This window comes from Budorcas taxicolor, chromosome 25 (assembly GCF_023091745.1).
Source record: "Budorcas taxicolor isolate Tak-1 chromosome 25, Takin1.1, whole genome shotgun sequence".
NCBI lineage: Eukaryota > Metazoa > Chordata > Mammalia > Artiodactyla > Bovidae > Budorcas > Budorcas taxicolor.
This window is the reverse complement of record NC_068934.1, coordinates 48,177,837-48,195,077: the sequence shown is the minus strand read 5'-3', so window position 1 is coordinate 48,195,077 and position 17,241 is coordinate 48,177,837. Positions and strand designations below refer to the sequence as shown.

At 52.9% G+C, this 17,241-nt stretch overlaps 1 protein-coding gene across 6 annotated transcripts in view; it reads right to left on the bottom strand.

The window, feature by feature from the left end:
• The window catches only part of PPFIA1 (PTPRF interacting protein alpha 1), an 80,077-nt gene that overhangs the window by 13,582 nt on the left and 49,254 nt on the right, over positions 1–17,241 (bottom strand). For 4 of the 6 annotated variants that reach the window (XR_008201526.1, XM_052662121.1, XM_052662122.1 and 1 more), the window contains exons 16-22: positions 15,247–15,478; positions 10,145–10,296; positions 9,250–9,422; positions 8,824–8,917; positions 2,153–2,234; positions 1,695–1,895; positions 168–230 (exon numbers count right to left, since the gene is read on the bottom strand). Coding sequence is in view for 5 of the 6 variants with exons in the window: in XM_052662121.1 (XP_052518081.1) it covers positions 168–230; positions 1,695–1,895; positions 2,153–2,234; positions 8,824–8,917; positions 9,250–9,422; positions 10,145–10,296; positions 15,247–15,478 (997 nt within the window). In the remaining variant the exon portion in view is untranslated. The remainder of the gene's footprint in view (positions 1–167; positions 231–1,694; positions 1,896–2,152; positions 2,235–8,823; positions 8,918–9,249; positions 9,423–10,144; positions 10,297–15,246; positions 15,479–17,241) is intronic. The other 2 variants (XM_052662124.1, XM_052662125.1) reach the window with 1 other exon arrangement.

Sequence of the window (17,241 nt, the reverse complement as noted above, 5' to 3'; positions counted from 1 at the left end):
AGACAAACTACGGCTCGTCCATACGTGTAACTGACACCTAGCAGAGATACTTATCCGCAGCAACTGAACGTGGAGCGGCATTTCTGCTTTCCACAAAAGGGCCGAGAACGGCGCCACCCTGACGCGGGCCGCGCGGGGAGGGAGACGAGCGCGGGGCCGGGACTGACCGTGTGTGGCGTGGCCGTGAGCGTCTCCATCTCCTCGTGCGTTAGCCAGACATTTCCTGTGGTCTAGGGGGGCCCGTGGCCAGCCACATCCAGGCAACGGCAGCAGTGACAGGGAGGAGAGGTGGCAGACCCGTGAGCCGGGGCGGGAGGCGCGGAGCCCGGCCCCACCGCCTGCGGCGGCCCCCCGGCGCCTGGAAGGACCCCCCAACACTGCATCCCAGCCACAAGGAGAGGGGCCCCAGCGCTTCGCCTGCGTGCTGACCGCCTGAGCCAGGCGGGACTGCGAGAGAGCAGAGCACACCGTGCCCGTCTGAGCAGCGAGGGATTCTCAAGAAGCTACTCACATGACGTGTTTAAAAGGGCCTCACCCAGACAAAGCTCAGCAGCCAGCTTGGGTTCTGGGGGGATGACCCTGAGCAGGTGCCCGCCAGGGACTGGATCTCTCTGTCAGAAGAAGCTGCGGGGGGCCCAGCAACGGCACCCCATGGCATCACTGGCCGAGACAGCCGAGCCCCCGGGCGGGCTCCTGTACCCCACCCCATGGGGAGCAGGCTCCTTACAGTGAGGCCATCACCCATTAAACTCAACTCCTAAGAAGTTCCCTTTTCTGGGATACTTTATAGAACCTCCGGGGACCCTCAGCGCCTTCGTTTCTAAGAAGCTGCCTCTGGTGAACCCTCTGGGGCACAGAGCGTAGAGCAGATACGCAGAGCACACGCGTGTGCAGGGTGAGCTCCTCACCATCACGCTCACACTCAGAAACAAGGAAGACAGATGGACGAGAAAGCCTTCACGCTTTCCGTGGAAAATAACCGTGAGCCTGAGTCAGGCTCCCCCTGCTCCTCAGGGCAGGTACATCTGGGAGGCCGCGCCTCCTCGCCAGGGCTCTTCTCCAGGGCGGACACACCGAGTGTGGGGACTGAGCTGTGTCCTGAGTCTGCACTCGAGAAACGAGGAGCTGGCCAGCCCTGATCTCCTGGCAACAATCCTTGTTTCCACCAGATTCGTTTTAACTTTTCCAACCAGGAGGGCCCTCTTACAGGATTTTCAAGGTCTTCCCACGTGGAGGAAACGTGGATGAGCATGATGCAACTTGGTGTGAACCGGCAGATTTACGGACTCTCAAAACCCTGAGAGCCCAGGGCCTGAAGCTCCCGGACAGGCCGGACAAGTCAGATGAGGGGTTAACAAGGCAGCCTGCAGGCTCAGGCTTTTCTCTTTCACTTTCTTGACATTTATATTTACATTTTTTAAAATACATTTTCAAAAACTTCCTTTTTTACAATTTTCACATCTTCAAAAACTCCCCTTTTTATGTTTTCAAAAACTCCCATTTCTCTATTACAAAGCCACTGCAGCCCAGCTGTTACAAAAACAATCCGTCTGAAGTATTCAATAATCCATCTTTTAACAACACGACTGCTGCAAATGAAAAGCTGTCATGGTTCTGAATGATAGAACTTTAAGCTGGAACAGTGGACGTCTGTAGAGAGAACCCCGGGAGCGACACGGGAGGAGCGGGCATACCGTTCTGGACGTGGGCGGGGCGGAGGGGCTGGTCAGCGACATGATCTCCTGGATGGCCAGCCGCAGCTTCAGCCGGTGCAGCGGGTTGCTGATGCCGATCTCCCGCTGGATCTCCGTGTCCGACAGGGCAGACATGATGGCACCGCTCTTCACATTGGCTCGGCAAGCAGCCACGTACCAGGCCGGCATCCCGACCCAGAGCTGGGGATGCGGGACACAGGGCGGGAGGTTATGTGCGGCTGCGGAGGGAGGGATGGACACACACGGCCCAGGAGGGGGCGGGAGGTTATACGTGGCTGCGGAGGGAGAGACGGACACACACGGCCCAGGAGGGAGTCAGGGGTGGGGGACACGGGGTAGGAGGGGGCGGGGGCCACGGGGCGGGAGGTTATGTGTGGCTACGGAGGGAGGGACGGCCCAGGACGGGGTGCCGGCGGGGGCAGGGGGCGCTCACACACCTCCAGCCAGACCACAACAGTGGGCCCATCCCACTGTGCGAAAGGCAAGCCTTGTCTCCGCGCTTCCTCAAGCAACTCGTGCCTGCAAGTAATGAGACATTCAAAATTCAAGAATCACCGCTACACACGGATATAAAACAAGTTAGCCTAAGTATTTATTCTCTTTATACACTTTTCAAAAGTGAAATAGTACGTATTTCATCATGTTCCTTTAATCTTCTAAACCATCTAATTACTGGCAGTCTGGACATATTACGAAGAACACCCGAGTCATCAGATGCTGAAGGAGTCCCTGCAGTTCCCTACAGAATCCCCTCCTTCCAGGATGAGAGTTACTGCCAAGCTTGAAGAATTCAGGAGTCCGCACAACCAAGGAAGGGTAGTCAGGGAAGCACGTCCACTCTTCCCTCTGAACAGTGAGGGCACATACGCAGCAGAGGCAACCACACCGGGGTCCGAGCAGAGGAGCCTGTTTCTGAGAGAGCTTCAGGGACACACAGCATTTTCAACAGACACACGAAGAGCAACGCAGACTTTCAACACAGGACACTCTAACGCAGCAAGCAAGGAAAGGGCTGGATGGGGGCTGTTTCTATCCTACACTGCTGTTCAGCTAATTAGCTCTGTGCTGAATGAAGCACTGGTTATTCTTTTTTGGCTGTGCTTGGCTTGTGGAACCCTAGCTCTCCAACCAGGGATCAAACCCCAGGCCCCTGCAGCGGAAGTGCAGAGTCCTAGCTGCTGGACTGCTAGGGAATCCCCTAAAGCCACACAGTGGCTTTTCAATCACTCCAATAGCATCAGACTTCACTTAAGACTATGAAATTTATGTATGGTTAAAGCTTGAAACGTTTCACATAAAATTTCAAGTAACTGCTCCTTTAAGTCAACTTTAGGTTTCCTAGAAGAGTAAATATTCTGTTTTCTAGGAATAATTATACCAGAAAACACAACATGTATCTTAATAACTCAAAAAGTGAAAGTGAAAGTAAATTCACTCAGTCGTGTTCGACTTTTTGGGACGCCATGGACTGTAGCCTAGCAGGCTCCTCTGTCCATGGAATTTTCCAGGCAAGAGTACTGGAGTGGGTTACCATTTCCTTCTCCATTGACCCAGGGACCAAACCAAGGTTTCCCGCATTGCAGGCAGACGCTTTACTGTCTGAGCTACCAGGAAAGCCCCTTAATAGCTCAAGGAGAGTTTTCAAAAAAGGCAAACTTTTAAATTCCCATATCCCAGAGGAACGAGGCATGTACCACGTGCCAGGAGCTCGTGTCCCAACCACAACCACCATCCAGAAGCAAACGGAAGACTTGCCTGGCTCTGCTGGGGTTTGTGTCCTTCCTCGGCTATAAGATATTGCATCACTCTGCTGCCACCGGCTCGCTCTCAGCTGAAAGCTCGCTTTACAGAGACAGCTTGGGAGACGAGCCTGGGAGGCTGCCTGCTCTGCAGAACGCTGCGACGACCTTGCTCGGGCCGCACGGTGGGGCTACCGAGCTGGGACCTCCTCTGCCCCCTCAAGGATCAAATTTGAGACCCCAAGTGCAATTCATTAAAACGCGTTCTCTAGCAGTACACTTTAAGAAAATAAGAGATACCAAGGGAACATTTCATGCAAAGATGGGCTCGATAAAGGACAGAAATGGTATGGACCTAACAGAAGCAGAAGATATTAAGAAGAGGTGGCAAGAATACACAGAAGAACTGTACAAAAAAGATCTTCACGACCCAGATAATCATGATGATGTGATCACTAATCTAGAGCCAGACATCTTGGAATGTGAAGTCAGGTGGGCCTTAGAAAGCATCACTACGAACAAAGCTAGTGGAGGTGATGGAATTCCAGTTGAACTGCTTCAAATCCTGAAAGATGATGCTATGAGAGTGCTGCACTCAATATGCCAGCAAATTGGGAAAACTCAGCAGTGGCCACAGGACTGGAAAAGGTCAGTTTTCACTCTAATTCCAAAGAAAGGCAACGCCAGAGAATGCTCAAACTACCGCACAATTGCACTCATCTCACATGCTAATAAAGTAATGCTCAAAATTCTCCAAGCCAGGCTTCAGCAATACGTGAACCGTGAACTCCCTGATGTTCAAGCTGGTTTTAGAAAAGGCAGAGGAACCAGAGATCAAATTGCCAACATCCGCTGGATCCTGGAAAAAGCAAGAGAGTTCCAGAAAAACATCTGTTTCTGCTTTATTGACTATGCCAAAGCCTTTGACTGTGTGGATCACAATAAACTGTGGAAAATTCTGAAAGAGATGGGACTACCAGACCACCTGACATGCCTCTTGAGAAACCTGTATGCAGGTCAGGAAGAAACAGTTAGAACTGGACATGGAACAACAGACTGGTTCCAAATAGTAAAAGGAGTATGTCAAGGCTGTATATTGTCACCCTGCTTCTTTAACTTCTATGCAGAGTACATCATGAGAAACGCAGGACTGGAAGAAACACAAGCTGGAATCAAGATTGCCGGGAGAAATATCAATAACCTCAGATATGCAGATGACACCACCCTTATGGCAGAAAGTGAAGAGGAGCTAAAAAGCCTCTTGATGAAAGTGAAAGAGGAGAGTGAAAAAGTTGGCTTAAAGCTCAACATTCTGAAAACAAAGATCATGGCATCCGGTCCCATCACTTCATGGGAAATAGATGGGGCAACAGTGGAAACAGTGTCAGACTTTATTTTCTTGGGCTCCAAAATCACATCAGATGGTGACTACAGCCATGAAATTTAATGACGCTTACTCCTTGGAAGAAAAGTTATGACCAACCTAGATAGTATATTCAAAAGCAGAGACATTACTTTGCCAACTAAGGTCCGTCTAGTCAAGGCTATGGTTTTTCCTGTGGTCATGTATGGATGTGAGAGTTGGACTGTGAAGAAGGCTGAGCGCCGAAGAATTAATGCTTTTGAACTGTGGTGTTGGAGAAGACTCTTCAGAGTCCCTTGGACTGCAAGGAGATCCAATCAGTCCATTCTGAAGGAGATCAACCCTGGGATTTCTTTGGAAGGAATGATGCTGAAGCTGAAGCTCCAGTACTTTGGCCACCTCATGCGAAGAGTTGACTCATTGGAAAAGACTCTGATGCTGGGAGGGATTGGGGGCAGGAGGAGAAGGGGACGACAGAGGATGAGATGGTTGGATGGCATCACTGACTCGAAGGACCCGAGTCTGAGTGAACTCCGGGAGATGGCGATGGACAGGGAGGCCTGGCGTGCTGCGATTCATGGGGTCGCAAAGAGTCGGACACGACTGAGAGACTGGACTGAGCTGAGCTGAGCGTACACTGCCGTGCCACGCGTCCTCGCCTCAAAGTTAGAGTCACAGGAGAGACATGTGGACATATGGCGAATTCTCCAGGGAACAGACACGCCCGAGAGAAAGCCACGCCATCTGCGGATGACAACGGGCACTTTGAAGCAGGACATGAGCACCACGGTCAACCTGTCTCTCCTAACAAGACGGCCGTCTGAGCTTCTGCTCATCTAACGCTACACATGTGGCACCACCTGGACCACAGGTGTGGCCTTGTTTCCTGAGCCTGACCGTGCGCCCAGCCCAGCGCCTCTTCCGAGGGATCACTGGGCTCCCCTTCGCCAACACCGCTCCAGGCCCCACTCCTGCGGCGCTGCGCAGCTCAGAGCCTGGAGCTGGGGCGAGCCCCGTGGAGAGGTTTCGGGACACACACAGCTCACCAAACCTGCTGACTCGGCTTCCCCTGCGAGCTGGCGCACGACAGCGTCCACCAGGGGGAAGAGGAAAGACAGCATTCAGAGCAGGAGGTACGTGATGCCTGAGGGGGAGTCCCCACACGCCCAGGACGCTGTGGTGACCCACAGGGTCGTGCATGGTCCCGGCAGCCGTAGCCTCTACTCCTCGGAGCACGTCCTGCGCCTGCTGCGCCTGCCGTGCTCTCTGGGAGTTTCCACAGAACGTGAAAATGTGAGACGCACAGACCCTCAAAAACCCTCTGAAAGTGGATGCACTGGCTGCGTAAATTCAGCAAGTAAAAGAATACCTGTGAGACAAACAGGGCTCAACAGAAACAAAATAGTTTTGAGAAACAAACTGATTCTCACATCTATAATGCTATAAATGTTAAACTATATTCAAATGATATTTTTTCTGGAAAACTGAAATACTTTTCCCCATTTATAGATAAGGCATTTTCCCTGAAGTCAGTGTTGTCTCTGGTTGACTGATGGAACAGAGATTACTCACTGTGGCCAGAAGAGTCTTTGTACTTTGAATTGTTCTCTATGAAGCCACCAGAACATCCTAGAACATCCATGCCACGCATGACAACAGAGCAAAGGACAACCCACTTGCACACACACGCACACACACACAGTTAGATGTTCACCGTGACACCCAGCTCCACGGAAACCTGCCTACCAGACAACACACGTGCACACACACACACACACACACACACAGACTTAGATGTTCACCATAACACCCAGCTCCAGGGAAACCTGCCTACCAGACAACACATGCGCGCACACGCACACACACATACATACACACACAGTTAGATGTTCACAGTAACACCCAGCCCCAGGGAAACCTGCCTACCAGACAACACACGTGCGCACAGGCACACAAACACACACACAGACTTAGATGTTCACAGTAACACCCAGCTCCAGGGAACCTGCCTACCAGACAATACACACGTGCACATACACACACACCACCATGACACCCAGCTCCATGGAAACCTGCCTACCAGACAACACACAATGCACACACACACACACACACACACACACACACAGAGACACACTCCTTCCCCACGCGTAACTGAATCACATGCTGGGGAAAATAACCCAGCAGAGCTCTCTACTCATAGTGTCGAGGGCTTGAGCATACCTCCTGAGAACGACAAGCTAAGCGCATGAAACAGTGACACGTTCTGGCCAACCGACACAACTCTGGATTGCATCTGAAATACAAATGTTGGGGAGCAGCGAGGTGGGACGACCAGAGGGCCGCAAACTCAGTGTCCTTGTGATAGTTAAATACGAGGATGTGAAAAAAAACATATCAGCAAATTCCAGAGGACAATTTTTGTCATGTGGTCCCAGGAGACAAAAGGCCTAGTTTGCATATGAAGTTTCAAAAAACCAAGTGGCAATGACCCCAAGTTATTTTAAAACATTTTTATGCAGTTTAGACACAGCAACATTCATGTCAGACTTTGCCGTTAAGTGGCTTCCTCAAATTCCCACGCACAGAAACCAAAGACTGAGCACCCCTCCTACGGTGTCGTGAGCAACCAGAGACGCCGCGCTCAGAACTGCACCGACGCTCCTTCAGGCAAGGACACCGGGGTTTCCGAGAAGAGAGCTAACAGGAGGCACATTTCACAAAGGAAAACTAACAGGCGACCCCAGGGCTAACGGCAAACTGGCCTCTGGTGGAGGGGTCCCGGGGCTCCAGGCTGGCCCGGGCTCCAGGCCGGGGCTGCTTCTCAAGGTGCCCGATGGCAGCCAGACGGCCCTCCCTGCTCTCAGATGACCAGAGCCCACGCAGCGCCCCCATCTCGAGGCCCAGGACTTACCATCACCTCCCGACACACAGGTTCACTCGCACCCGAGGCTACGAGGCGGTCAGGCCTCTCGCTCACCTGTCAGCTCACTGGGACAGGCTCTGTCGCCTCCTGAGCTCTGGTCAGGGAGGTGTCGCCCAACACACAACCTGTGCTGGACCAGTCTGCACCCTGAGACTCGAGCTCACGCGATGCCCCTGCCCGACGTGGGGACACCGCCACGCACGGCTCCTTTGCAGGAAGCTCTCCCCCGCTGCCTCCTTCAGAATCATGACAGCTCAGAATCCAAACTCAGTAAGACCACAAAACAGTCTATTTAGGATAAAGATACAGAACCTAGCAGAGGGGAGAAAAAGGGGCAGTACAGCGACGGCTTCCTGTCGGCCTGCTGGTGTGAGGGGCAGCCCTGAGAGCCGGCGACGAGTCCCCTGCCCACAGCCATGGGCACCCCTGAGAGCCGGCGACGAGTCCCCGCCGGGCCGCCCTCGTCCCCAGCCACGGGCACCCCTGAGAGCCGGCGACGAGTCCCCGCCGGGCCGCCCTCGCCCCCAGCCACGGGCACCCCTGAGAGCCGGCGACGAGTCCCCACTGGGCCACCCTTGCCCACAGCCATGGGCACCCCTGGGAGCTGGCGACGAGTCCCCGCTGGGCTGCCCTCACTCCCAGCCATGGGCACCCCACGCGCCAGGGGCCGGCACTGTTTGAGGCGCCTCATCACCTCTACGCAGATGTATCTGCACAGCAGATGCTCGTAAAGGCCCTTGAGGGAGGCACTACGAGGACTCCCATCTCACAGACGGGAACACTGAGGCGCAAGGAAGCTGAGCTTCCCCACGGCCCAGAGCTCACTTGTGAGGAGCCAGGATTCAGGCGGGACCCACGACCCGTCCCCGTCAGACAACCTCCCAAAGCCCGCATGCGAGTCCTTCCCGAATCCCAGATGCTTTAGGTCCTCCAGAAAGTGCAGTTTCAGGAAGGCTTTGGGTTCAGCGTTCAGAAGAGAATACACACCCAGAGCAGGAGGCCACGTTCATCAGTAAACAGTTCAAAATGAGGAACAACTGGAAACTGCTCAGTGAGGTCGACAAGAAACAAAAAGCTTACTTTTTCTGAAGCTTCCGATTTTTTTCAGCTTGTCCTCCCAATTTGCTGAGTCCGAGGGCATCCTGAGATGAGTTTTCTGTCTCTGAAATACCAGCTACAAAGAAGCAGAATGGTCGAGACATTAAGAGGAAATCAGCACGGCCAAGGCAGGTGTTTCTGTGACCAGCTGGAGGAGAGTGAAGGGAGCTCTGGACTTTCTGACCGGATGACACCACAGGAGAAAGAGCTCCAGGACAGCAGGCTCCGCCACCGGGAGACCCTGAATGACAGGGGGCGGCCAGACCCACCACAAAGACAGACAACTCCTCCGCTCCTGCTCCCAGGAGGACGCCCAGCGTGCGTGACAGAAGCCTCATGGGGATGGGGTCGGGGGCCTCGCGGAAGGGACGCGCTGCAGCCCTCCCCTCTCCGTGGTGAAGCACCCACCGGGCCCCAAAGCCTCCTTGCCGGGGTGTCCGGGCCGGCCCTTCTCCTTCTTGCCAAACAAGCGGCCGATGGAGGACTTGATGCCCTTCTTCTTTGGGGCTTTGTGCAGCGAGTCTTGGCTGCTGTTGCTGCTGCTTGGGTTGCTCACGGGGCCGTCCTGAGAGCCTGTCGAGCTTCGAGGAGAGAGAACGCCCATTAACCGGCGCCCTCGTGCACACACACACACCCCTCCACACAAGCTACTGATGGAACCGGCCTCCCAGCCACACCTGCGCCCCAACCTCGCAGCAGACAGTGGAATCTGCTTCACCAACGACACTCCACACGAGCAACGCAGGCTCCCGGCCACAGACAACCGCCCCGGGAAGCTGAGACTGCCTGACTCGAGCTCTCCCCCGAGGAAGCCTCGACTCGAGACCCGCGGGGGCAGAGGGCGCCCTGACCCTCCCTCAGGGTCACTGCTCGGCGGGTGACGAGGCTCCTGGAGAAGGTAAATGACCCCTGCCTCCTGCAGGGTGACCAGGAGCTCAGCAGGTGGTGGTCTGAATGCAGACAGTGTGGGTCACAGGGGTGACAGGCTCCTAAGAGGAGACCCTTGAGGGAAAGGGAGAGAAAGACTGCATCTGAGAGGCATGGAGCCGTCACCTCCAGGAATGCGCCCCGAGCCGGGCAGACCTCTGGCAAGAGCAGGAAGAAAGTTCCCCCAGGAGTCAATCCGTAGAGACGGAGGTTTTCTAAAATCACTGAGGCCACTGAGCTCCTCTCCCCCGGGACCTGAAGTTCACTACAAACAGGCGCTGAACCCAGTGGGGTGCCTTTAAAACCAGCCTTCCAGCTCTTTTAGGATGAGCGGCGCGGGGCTCCTGAGCCGCCGACACACACGTAGGCTGCTTACTTGCGGGCGTCCCTGATGTCCTCGTGGCTGGCTGCGTGCAGTGCCCCCGGGTGCAGCCGGTCCAGCCGAAGGGACCGCGGCGAGGCGGGGGGCGAGGTTTCACATTTGATGGTGGTCTTGTCATCTCGTACCTCCTCCCGGGAAGCTGGCAGCTGAGGGAGTGAGGTAAGTGTAAAACTGGGTAACAATGGACTGTGTCGAAAAAGGCAATCACACAGGCTTTCACATTATAACCAGAAACTCATTTGAAAATCTATTACATATGCTTTCTGCCAAGTACAAAAAAAAAGCCTTGTTCTAGCTTAATACCATCTTAAAGGATCGTGTTGTTCAAGGGAAGTGGGGCCGCGGGGCAGCAGGAGCCCGCACCTGAGAGCAGAGGCCCCGGATGGGAGCCTCCCTGGAATCCAGCGAGCGGGTGGCCCCGCGGGCAGGATAGCAGAGCCACGCGGTGCCATGAGCCCTGCACAGCATGGACCACCTGCCCGGCATGACCGCCCTGATGAAGAGGACCGTGCGCATCGCCAGGTGCAGCTCAGAAGGACCACTGGCAAGAGTAAGATGCCTCTCAACAAAGCCATCCCGACCTTTCTGTTTGAAGGAGAAAAGGAAACAGCTTGGACCACCCCCCAAGATCATCTTGAGTGATGCTGCAGGTTACCCACGACAACGAGTGAAACAAAGAAAAGGTGTCTAACCCCTCCAAGCGAACACCATGTGCCGGCTTGTGTTCCTCGGTGACATACAGCCTGGGGGCTGCCCACTCGAGTGCTCACATGCAGTCCGAGTGTGATTCGCTCACTGTGGTTTACATAAAGCACCCCTGCTGCTGCTGCTGCTAAGTCGCTTCAGTCGTGTCCGACTCTGTGCGACCCCAGAGATGGCAGCCCACCAGGCTCCCCCGTCCCTGGGATTCTCCAGGCAAGAACACTGGAGTGGGCTACCATTTCTTCCTCCAATGCATGAAAGCGAAAAGTGAAAGTGAAGTCGCTCAGTCGTGTCCAACTCTTAGCGACCCCATGGACTGCAGCCCACCAGGCTCCCCTGTCCATGGGATTCTCCAGGCAAGAGTACTGGAGTGGGGTGCCACTGCCTTCTCCGAAAGCACCCCTAGGTCTCACTAAGAGATGATCTTGTATCAACCTAGAGGGGTGGGATGGGGAGGGAGATGGGAGGCAGGTTCAGAAGGGCGGGGGTGTATGTGTACCTTATGGCTGATTCATATTGAGGTTTGACAGAAAAGAACAAAATGCTGTAAAGCAATTATCCTTCAATTAAAAAATAAACGAATTTAAAAAAAAAAGACGCTCTTTCCTGGACTCCCAGCTTCTCCGCTGGTCCCGGGTGTGGGGACAGGAAAGACGGTGGTGGCAACATTGTGGGGGACAGATGGACCCGCAGGCTCCAGGCAGGTCTCATCGACGCACCTGGGTGTGTGGCTAAGCCAGGGGAGGCTTTAGGAGACATGCACGGCAAGCATTAAAGACAACGAGAGCGCCGTTGTAAGCAACTAACCTGTGCCTTTTTAGTGGGGTTCTGTAAAGAATACTGACCCAGTGCAGCCCCACAGGAGCTTGGTGACAACAGAGTGACTCAGTGTGAAATCCTGCTGAACTCGTTTAACAGCAGCTGGATACGCTGGGCACCCTCCTCTGATCTCTAACGACAGCCCTCAGACGACAGAAGGCCACAAAGGCTAGAAATTATCCACGAGGAACTGAACAGGGATCAATCTCAAATTCAAGTTAAAATAAGCATTTATAAAAGCCAGAAAACAACAGAGAACAGAGCAGCGAGGTGACACGCCTGGGCTGACCATGGACTCGATGCGGACAGACACCTGCCTCAGAGTCGGGCCCACGGCCAGCGCTTCTCCCGGCCTCCTACTGAGGAAGGCCCCTGGGTCCCAGCCTGGCCGCCCTCCCCCAGGATGGGAGCCGCCCCACTGGTGCCCACGTGGCCTCACTAACAGGAGGGCAAAGCAGGCCACAGAGTGGGCGAGCAGCACACCCAGGTCACCAACCCCAGGGGGACGGCGCTGCTCTGCTGTGCTCAGCAGAAGGGCTCCCGGGCACTGAGCTGCCTGAACTGGAGCACGGCCGCCCGAGTCCTGTGGGAAGGCCCAGGAGTGCTCCGTCAGCGGGCTGCAAGCGGGAGAGGGACAAAGAAGGCCAGCCCTCGGGGCACTGGACTCCCAACAACTGGGGCTCATCCAAGTGACCTGAGGGGAGAGGCCCTGAGCTCCCCTGCGATGCTCCCTCCATCAGGGATGCCGTGATGGACATGAGGGCATCATGGAGGAAAGCAGGTGGACAGCACCACGGTTCAGTGTCCAGGCTCTGATCAGACCAGTCCGCACTGCACTGCTGGGTGTGCGAGCCTGGGCAGGGTGCCTGGCCTCTCTGCCTCAGTGTCCATGTCTGCAGAATGGGGATAGCAGCAGCCTGGACCTCGCCTGGGTGTCTGCGGGATTAGATGACAGACTCGGAAAGCAATCGACACGGTGCCTGGCGCCGAGTCTCCTGCACACTGCTACCCACCGTGATTAAATTCGCTTCCCCCAAATCTAACATCTATGGCTCTGAGTCAGTCATTTCTTTTAAAAACACTAAGCGGAAATCCCATGGTGGTCCAGAGGTTAAGACTGGGCACCTTCACTGCCAGGACACCAGTCTGATCCCTGTTTGGGGAACTAAGATCTCATAAGCTGTGCGGCATGGCCAAAAACAATAAGTAAATAAAAATTTAAAAATAATAAATAATACTATGTCTATTATAAACAAGCACAAGATGATCAGAAGGCAAACAAGTGGGAGAAAGGCAGACTGCTGCAACTGCCCCAGCGAAGGGCCTATTCCCAACAGAACCACCAGCACAGCTGCAGCGGTGGGGGAGGGTGAGTCTCATCACTCCCATTAAAACGTCAATCATTCACCAGGACATAACCACACAGTGTTCATGCACGTCAAACGATAAGGACTCTTTAACGCTCCACAGAGAAACGAAGGCCTGCTAAATTACTAAATGGTTTACCTTTCGACGATGCTTCCTTAAATCACTAGGCTGACAGATGCATGCAAAGAAATGAAGAGAAACCAGATTTACTGCAACTTTGAAGCTGAAAATTTAAGAATCAATATAGGCAGAGTAAAGCAAAAATGACGGCAAACATGTAAGTAACATTAAGATTTAGAGAGCGTGTGACTGGAAACAGAGCATTTTTTTGACACACGGAAGTTAAACAAGCTTTTCAAGGTTTACTAGAGAAACACTATAAATTATTACTCAGGAAGATACAATTCTATTACAACATCATGATTCATTAAAGCACAGCATTCTGTACCACAAAGGGCCTTAACAGTTGTCTATTCTCAGCCAAACTTCTCTATAACTTAGTTTCTTTTAATAAAAAACATGTTATACTTTAAAATAGTAATTTAACTGATGAGGAAGTTACCATAATACCTATTTTAACACTGAACAAATCTAACTACCTATTGGACATTAATGTAAAATCCTTACCTAGAATTTGATTTAAAACTTCTCAAAATAAATTTATTAAGGCAGGTACCCTGTGAAAATATGTAAGAATGAAAGCTAGCATAATAGCAGGTGGAGTCTTTACATTTTATGAACCATAGAAGATACTTTTTAAAAGAGTCTAGTAGACACATTAACCGTGCAAAAGCTGATGAGATTTACAGTCTTATATACAAACACCAACACTGAAAGGACATTGAGCAAAAGTCCATTAATGCTGCGCTTAAAGGATCGTGTCTTTATGCGAGCATACTCTCATTTACGAGTCACACAGGTTACGTAGTGTACGATGCATCTACATTATGGTTGTAACTGCACAGTGATACACTGGTTCAAACTTACTGCTACGGGGGAAAAACACTGTCTAGTGGGACATGAAGACAAAGCGGAAACCCCACTAAGGGGACACACGCTGTGAACGAACCACGGCACTGCCTGAGCAGAGCAAGCCGGGGGGGATGGGGAGGGAGATGGGCGGGTAACTACAGACTTGGGGGCGAGGAGGGTGGGAGGCTGGGGTCTGGACTGACGACGACTCAGCAGACAACAGGGTGAGACAGGAAATCAAAACCAACGATGAGAGCAGACACACCGCCAGAGAACTCCAACAGCGAGGAAAACACACAGAACTGCTCTTTTACAAACACTCAAAAAGAAACCAAGCATGAGCCACAGCGAAATTGTCAAAGAATTTTAAATATCAACTAATTAGCCAGAGATGCAAGTTATAACTACAGTGTGTCAAAAGACCACCAAATGGACTAGTTGCCACTTCACAGGCCGATAAAATGATTCACGGTTAATTTAATTGCACGCTGGCTAACAGTGCAGCTAAAATGCAATGGGTGGCAACAGAAAAGAGTGATAAAACAAGTGCAGTGACAAGGCAGAGTGATATAAACATGATCTCATGGGGTAAACAGCAGTGCACTCGGAAAGCCTAAGCTAAACACGCAAGAAAGCCCGAATAGAGACGCACACTCTGCCACCAAGAGCCCTAGGTCGTCATCCCGTTTTTAGACTCGGAAAAGTGAGGCAGCCCGGCGTCTCCCCTGGGGCCCTGTGGCACCGGGCTCGTAACCTGGTTTCACACGCAGAGCTGGCCTGAGCGCGCAGCCGGGTCCATCAGCAAGCAGACCAGTGCAGATCCTCGGTTTTGTTCCCACCGCATGCCCTGCACCCTGCAGCCAGGCAGCCCCAATGGAAAATGTGCTGCACGGCTTTCCACGCCATGAGAGCTGCCTATGGTTACTTTCACGAAGCTGCCTGCTCCCTGAGAACAGAAAGTTCCCTGCAGCTGCTGTGCCCAGCACAGGCCAGGCCCAACGTTACAAAGGCAGGTTCTGGCTAATGACGTGCTAAGCCAGTGGTCCAAATACCAAGATTAATTTGTCGCTGTGCAATTACGGAATGATTAAAGACTAGCTAGTTTTAAAAATTTTAGACCTCTGAGCGTAGCAAAAATGTACCTGATTTTCTTCAGGGTAAAAAGAGAAAAAACAAAAAAAAAGAAAACCAGGCTGGTGGGGGAGGGACGCGGCAGGGAGGAGGCAGACACGTACCAGCGTCATGATGCCCAGCCGGTCGACTTCCCGCGCTGGGCTGTGCGGCATCCTTCGGGGCGTGGAGCGCCCGCTGCTGGGCGGGGAGGAGCCGGCCAGCGAGGAGGCGGGATACGGGGGGATGGAACTCATTGATCTAAAACGACCAAGGTTGTCTAAGCTTCCGCTGCCCACCCTGCTCTCAATCTCCTCTGCCCGCTGCTCCGTGTTCTCCTTCTCCTCTTGGATCAACCTAAAATAGAAGAAAACCCGTCACCCGCCTTTGTCAGCAGAGGAACGTGTCTGGACAACAAATTTGGGGCTCGCCTACTGTGTCACGATTAGCAAATCCCAGGAACAGTTGCTCAATTAACATCTCAGCAAAAAGGTTCGACCTTCCCCCTTCTGAATATTCTCAAACTTAGAACAGCTTATCACTGAGCCTTACAAAGGGGCCCCTGATCATTCACGTTTGATTTTCCTTCTTTACACTAACATTCTGACAGGGCCTGGGCGGCAGCTCTCTCCCTGTGAGGAGATACCTGAAGTTCACGACCTTTACCTTCCCTGCTCTCAGGGCAGAGATGCATGTCAGCGCCTTAAGTCTTTTCCACTGGGAATCGGGAACTCTGATAATCAAACAGCGATTCACGAACAAGCTGGAGTTCCTAAACACAAGTCTGCAGACCAGATGAAGGGCTGACTTGATTTTTTTTTTAAGTTGTATTTGAACAAATGCACCACTTGATTGAGCTCTCCACCAGCTTCGTGTGAGTTTCTGGATTCATGTCAACTGTGCTACTGCTGCTGCTGCTGCTGAGTCGCTTCAGCCGTGTCCAACTCTGTGCGACCCCAGAGATGGCAGCCCACCAGGCTCCCCCGTCCCTGGGATTCTCCAGGCAAGAACACTGGAGTGGGTTGCCATTTCCTTCTCCAATGCATCAAAGTGAAAAGTGAAAGTGAAGTCGCTCAGCTGTGTCCAACCCTCAGCGACCCCATGGACTGCAGCCTTCCAGGCTCCCCCGTCCATGGGATTCTCCAGGCAAGAGCACTGGAGTGGGCTGCCACTGCCTTCTCCGCAATTGTGCTGCATTAACCTACAATCCACGGTTACCATTCCTCTCTCCTAATGTGTAGCAAATGATTTTATACAGCAGTTTAAATACTCGATTATGCAAATAAAATGATTTTCATATTACAATACAAGGTTCTTACAGGTCTTAACCTCTCCAGTTCTACTTATACATCCTGAAAACTTTTTACTGTTGATAACAAGCTGATGGACAGAATTTACCACTTACATCAAGTCAACTTGTTGCATAAGGGAAAATCACTTTTACCTGACAACATGCTGTAAAAATAAAAATATCAATACATAACCGTTCCATATCTCCCAGGGGACGGGGAAGACACCTCTCTGAGCCCGTCTGTGCTCTAGCACGGCCCACGAGCAGCCCGTCTACGGCGTCAGCCTGCAGGCGACACCGCCTGCACTCGCTGGTTGTACCACTCAGCCCTTCCCTTCCCCCGTGCCCCCTGCACTTGGCCAACAGGAACGGCACCTTGGCCCGAGCTGACGTGACAAGCACAATCTGAGCAGCAGCTCTGCCAGGTCCTGCGCAGGGTCACCGGCCTGTGGCCGCTCTGAGCATACACTGGGGACAGGGGCACGGCTGTGTGGCACCGGGTAGGCCTCGGGGCCCCCAGCCACCCGGCTGCACCCAGACCCGAGGCCTCCTGCTCACCACGAGGCGGGCCTTTGGATTCTATCCTGTTTTGTAAATTGTTATAACTGCCAAGACGGTGTCTAAAGAAAACATCTTAAATATACTGATGAGATGAGAAAAACTCAAGCACGTGTCCCTGGACTACTGTTTTACAACAAGCCAATTTTCACACCGTGTTAACTTAAAAAGGAAAATGTAGATCCTACTGGGAATTTGCCAGCCCCAAAACCCGAGCTTTTCTGTTCCAGGTGGCTTTTCACCAGAGCCTGGGGGGCTCTGAGGGACACAG